General features: G+C 67.6%; 1 protein-coding gene across 1 annotated transcript; it reads right to left on the reverse strand.

Annotated features, from left to right (window-relative positions):
• Positions 1-527: 527 nt before the first annotated feature.
• On the reverse strand, positions 528-5,304 carry ICAM5 (intercellular adhesion molecule 5; the record flags this gene model as incomplete). The annotated part of the gene is made up of 7 exons (XM_082077630.1): positions 528-733; positions 1,446-1,709; positions 2,411-2,653; positions 3,423-3,665; positions 3,755-3,997; positions 4,671-4,949; positions 5,026-5,304. Coding segments are annotated over 7 exons (1,757 nt in total), but the record flags the coding sequence as incomplete, so codon positions are not given.
• Positions 5,305-5,825: the final 521 nt, after the last annotated feature.

Below are 5,825 nucleotides of genomic sequence, written 5' to 3' on the forward strand. Positions count from 1 at the left end.
TGGGTGAGCAGGATGCCGTAGAGCTCGGCGCGGTGGCCGCGGTGATGCCATGATCATGGTTGGGCAAGCAGGATGCCGTGCAGCTCGGCGCGGTGGCCGCGGTGATGCCATGATCATGGTTGGGCAAGCAGGATGCCGTGCAGCTCGGCGCGGTGGCCACGGTGGCTCCATGCTCAGGGTTGGGTGAGGGGGAAGCCGTGCAGCTCGGCGCGGTGGCCGCGGTGGCTGCGGTGGCCGCGGTGATGCAGTGATCAGGGTTCAGCCATCGGGATGCTGTGCAGCTCGGCGCGGTGGCCGTGGTGGCCGCGGTGGCCGCGGTGATGCAGTGATCAGGGTTCAGCCATCGGGATGCCGTGCAGCTCGGCGCGGTGGCCGCGGTGGCCGCGGTGATGCAGTGATCAGGGTTCAGCCAGCGGGATGCCGTGCAGCTCAGCGCGGTGGCCGCGGTGGCCGCGGTGATGCAGTGATCAGGGTTCAGCCAGCGGGATGCCGTGCAGCTCGCCGCGGTGGCCGCGGTGGCTCCATGCTCAGGGCTCGGCGAGGGGAATGCCGTGCAGCTCGGCGCGGGGGCCGCGGTGGCGCCGGGCGCGGCCGGAGCCCTCGGCCTGGCGCACGTTGTACTCGCCCCTCTTGCAGACCGTGCTCCTCAGGTAGACGCCGCCGGCGGCCGCCAGCGCCAGCGCGGTCACAGCGCCCAGCGAGCCCAGCGCCGCCGCCAGCGCCGCGCGGCCCTCTGCGGACACGGGGACATGGGGACACTGGGGGAACTGGGGACATGGGGACACTGGGGGAAATGGGGACATGGGGACACTGGGGGAACTGGGGACACGGGGAAACTGGGGGAAATGGGGACACTGGGATAACTGGGGACACTGGGGACATTGGGATAACTGGGGACACTGGGGAAATGGGGACAATGGGGACACTGGGGAAATGGGGACACGGGGATAACTGGGAACTGGGGAAACTGGGGAAATGGGGACACTGGGATAACTGGGGGAACTGGGGAAACTGGGACTGGAAAACTGGCAAATGGGAAAACTGGGGGGATTTTGGGGCTGGGAAACTGGGGGATTTGGGGTCAGAAGTTGGGGGCTCGGGTTGGAAATCTGGGGGTTGGGGTCAGAAGTTGGGGGGTTGGGGCTGGAAAACTGGGGAAACTGGAGGGGTTGGGGTCAGAAGTTGGGTGGTTTGGGGGTTGGAAAACTGGGGGTTTTTGGGCAGAAAGTTGGGGGGTTTGGGGCTGGAAATCTGGGGTTTGGGGGTCAGAAAACTGGGGTGTTTGGGGTCAGAAGTTTGGGGTCAGAAAGTTGGGGGGTTGGGGGTTTGGGGCTGGAAAACTGGGGGGTTGGGGTTGGAAATCTGGGGGTTTGGGATCAGAAAGTTGGGGCTTTGGGGCTGGAAATCTGGGGGTTGGGGTCAGAAGTTGGGGTCCCCGCCCTCACCGTGCACGGTGACGCGGACGCTGCGCTGGCGCCGGCCGTGCGCGTTGGCGGCCGTGCAGGTGTAGAGGCCGCGGTTGTGGGCGCCGGCGGCCGCCACGGCCACCGAGCGGTTGTCGGGGGCCACGCGCAGGTTGGGCGCCGGGGGCAGCGCCCAGCGCAGCGCCGGGGGGGGCAGCCCCTCCGCCCCGCACTCCACCGTGAAGCTGGAGCCGCGCGGCACGGCGGGCGACGGCAGCACCCGCAGCACCGGCACCGACGGGCCGTCTGAGCCAAACCGCCGGAGTCACCCTAAAACACAGCCCGGCACCCACCAACCCCAGCACCCAGAGCCCAGCACCCACCAACCCCAGCACCCAACCCCGGCACTCACCAACCCTGGCACCCATCTGACCCCAGACCGCAGGGATTCACCCTAAAATGCAGCCCAGCACCCAGCCCAGCACCCAGACCCCAGCACCCAACAAACCCCAGCACCCATCTGACCCCAAACCGCAGGGATTCACCCTAAAAACACAGCCCGGCACCACACCAGTGTCCCAGTTCCCCATTGTCCCCACTGTCCCAGATCCCCAGTGTCCCAGTGTCCCCATTTCCCATTGTCCCATCATCCCCAGTGTCCCCATGTCCCCAGTGTCCCCATGTCCCCAGTGTCCCAGTATCCCCAGTGTCCCTGTGTCCCATTGTCCCCAATGTCCCAGTATCCGCATTGTCCCCAGTTTCCCAGTGTCCCTACTATCCCCATTGTCCCCAGTGTCCCTAGTATCCCCATTGTCCCCGTGTCCCAGTGTCCCCAGTTCCCCAGTGTCCCCATGTCCCATTGTCCCCAATGTCCCAGTATCCCCATTGTCCCCGTGTCCCCGTGTCCCCAGTTCCCCAGTGTCCCCATGTCCCATTGTCCCCAATGTCCCAGTATCCCCAGTATCCCCATTGTCCCCATGTCCCGTGTCCCAGCCGCCCCCGCTCACACTCCACGGCCACGGTGACGTTGCGCGCTGCCGAGCCGTGCGCGTTGGTGGCGCGGCACTCGTAGGTGCCGGCGTGGGCGCGGGTGACGTTGGGGCCGCGCGGGGGCCCCGGGGGGGTCCCCAGTTTGGCGCAGGCCACGCTGGGGGGGGGGTTCCCGCTGGCCGCGCAGCTCAGCTCCAGCGGCGCCCCCTCCACCCAGCGGCGCCGCGCGGGGCAGCCGGAGTCGCCCAGGCTGGGCTGGTCTGCGGGGGGGCGGGTCCCAGTTGGGCCGGCATGGCCATGGCAACCATGGCATGGCCATGGCAACCCCGGCGTGGCCATGGCAACCCAGCCATGGCAACCCCAGTATGGCCATGGCAACCATGGCATGGCCATGGCAACCCCAGTATGGCCATGGCAACCCCAGTATGGCCATGGCAACCCCAGCGTGGCCATGGCAACCCAGCCATGGCAACCCCAGTATGGCCATGGCAACCCTGGCGTGGCCATGGCAACCCAGCCATGGCAACCCCAGCATGGCCATGGCAACCATGGCACGGCCATGGCAACCCAGCCATGGCAATCCCAGCATGGCCATGGCAACCATGGCATGGCTATGGCAACCCCAGCGTGGCCATGGCAACCCCAGCATGGCCATGGCAACCCCAGCATGGCCATGGCAACCCCGGTGTGGCCATGGCAACCCAACCATGGCAACCCAGCCATGGCATCCCCGGCATGGCCATGGCATCCCTGGCATGACAACCCCAGCACAGCTACAGCATCCCTGGCATGGTCATGGTATCCCAGCCATGGCAACCCCAGCATGGTCACGGCATCCCCGGCATAGCCACAGCATCCCCGGCACAGCCGGCAGCCCCGGCATGGGGAACAGCAGCCCTGGCATCGCCGGATCCACAGCCTGGCTGTGGCATCCCTGTCCCAGCCCCATCTCAACCCCAGCACCACCGGCACCACCAGATCCCTCATCCCATCCCCGGCATCCCCCTCCCCACCAGATCCCCCACTCACACTCCACGGTGATGGTGACGCTCCGGACGGCCGCCCCATGCTTGTTGGTGGCCCGGCACACATAGTGCCCGGCGTCGGCGCGGGTGACGGCGCGGCCGCCCCAACCGCGGCCGGTGTCGCCGTCGCGGGCGCAGCGGGTGCTGGGCGGGGGGTCCCCGTCGGCGCGGCACAGCAGCTCCCGGCGCTCGCCCTCCAGCCACGTGCGCCGCGCCGGGCAGCCACGCTCGCTCAGCGTGGGCTCGTCTTTTGCGGGGGGGACACACACACACAGAACCCCGGTGAGCGCCGGTGCCGCCGGCACGACCGCGGCGGGGGGCGCCGGCGCCACTCACACTCCACGCGGACGGTGACCAGGCGGCTCCGCGTGCCCTGGCTGTTGGCGGCGGTGCAGACGTAGGTGCCGGCGCGGGAGCGGGTGACGGGCTCGGGCTCCGCGGTGCTGACGGCGCTGCCGTTGCGGCCGCAGGTGACGGTGGGCGCGGGGTTGCCGGTGGCGCGGCAGGAAAGCGCTTCCCGCGTGCCCCGCAGCCACGTGCGGTTGCCGGGACAGTCGCTCGGGGACATTTCGGGCACGTCTGGAAAAGACCAAAGAACCCCAGGGGTTGGAGGGATCTGGAAAGCTCATCCAGTCCAACAACCCCCCGGAGCAGGAACACCCAGGAACACCCAGCTGAGCTGGCACAGCACCCGCTGTTCCCAGCTGGTCTCCCATCCAAGCGCTGACCGGGCCCGACCCTGCTTAGCTTCCCACATCAGACGGGATGGGGCGTTCTCAGGGTGCTATGGCTGTATATATTATATGTATATATATGTATACGTTTCCCAAGTATATCCTGATAGTATCTGAACTAAAGCCTTTTTCAAAGGCAGAGCAGAGGGGCAGGAGAACCCCTCTGACCCACTGACCACCCCTTTCTAATCCCACCCAGGTACCATTGGTCTCCCATCCAAGCACTGACCGGGCCCGACCCTGCTTAGCTTCCCACATCAGACGGGATGGGGCGTTCTCAGGGTGCTATGGCTGTATATATTATATATATGTGTATATATATGTTCCCTGAGTATATCCTGATAGTATCTGAACTAAACCCTTTTCTCATGCTCATCCTGCTGTCCCCAGGACCCCAGGTCCCTTTTCACCGCTCTCCAACGGGTCATTCCCACCCTATACCAGAACCTGGGGCAGACCGCGGGGTGAACGGCCGCGATCAGCCCCGGCAGCACCGGGCCCCCCGGCGCGGCACTCACAGAGCACGGCGAGCCGGGCGGCCGCGTCCTTTGTCACCGTGTTGTCACCGAGGGCCAGGCTGGCCCGGCAGCCCAAGTGCCGCCCGTCGTCCTCCCGCCGCGCCACCAGGCGCAGCTCCAGCCGCAGCTGCGGCCCCTCGGCCAGGACCCCCCCGGCGGCATCGCGGAGCTGCAGCCGCACGCCGGGGGGGTCGGCGGGGCCGGCGCGGCACAGCGCGGTCACCTCGGCGCCCGCCGGCACCAGCGCCGGGCTCAGCTCCAGCACGGGAGCCGGGAGACCTGCGGGGAGGCGCGGTGGGACCCACGGGTTTGGCCACGCGCTCCGGCGGCCCCCGCGCCACGCGCGGCGCCTTACGGTAGACGTGGAGCAGCCGGTGCGCCGTCCGCGCCGCCGTGGCCACGGCCGCGGTGCAGGTGAGGTCCAGCCGGCCCGGCGCGGGGGGGGCCAGCGTGGCGGCGGCCGTCAGGACGTCCCCGGCGGCCGTGACGGTGACGTTGAGGCTGCGGCCGGCCAGGGCGAGGCCGAGGCGGACGGCGGCGGCGGGGAAGGCGCCGGTGAGGTGGCAGCTGGCGCTGGCGCTGGCACCGGCCTCCAGGACGGGGGGAGCGCGGAGCTGGGGCGGCTCCGGGAGCGCTGCGGGATTCGGGGTCACCGGGGATGGGGGCGGGGGGGTGGGGGGTGGGAGGGGAGGAGGATGGGATGGAATGGGAATGGGAATGGGATGGGATGGGATGGGATGGGATGGGATGGGATGGGATGGGATGGGGTGGAATGGGATGGGATGGGATGGGATGGGGTGGGATGGGGTGGGATGGGATGGGATGGGGTGGAATGGGATGGGATGGGATGGGATGGGATGGGGTGGGATGGGATGGGATGGGATGGGATGGGATGGGATGGATGGGATGGGGTGGGGTGGGATGGGATGGGGTGGGATGGGATGGGATGGGATGGGAATTGGGGATGGGAATGAGGGTGAGAATGGGGATGGGAACAGGGACTGGGATGGGAATGGGACTGGGATGGGACTGAGATGGGAATGGGATGGGGATGGGAATAGGATGGGAATGGGAAGTGAATGGGATGGGGATGGGAATGGGACTGGGATGGGAATTGGGGATGGGAATGGGGGTGAGAATGGGGTGGGAATGGGA

The sequence above is a fragment of the Streptopelia decaocto genome (assembly GCF_964273445.1).
Source record: "Streptopelia decaocto genome assembly, contig: HAP1_SCAFFOLD_2364, whole genome shotgun sequence".
NCBI lineage: Eukaryota > Metazoa > Chordata > Aves > Columbiformes > Columbidae > Streptopelia > Streptopelia decaocto.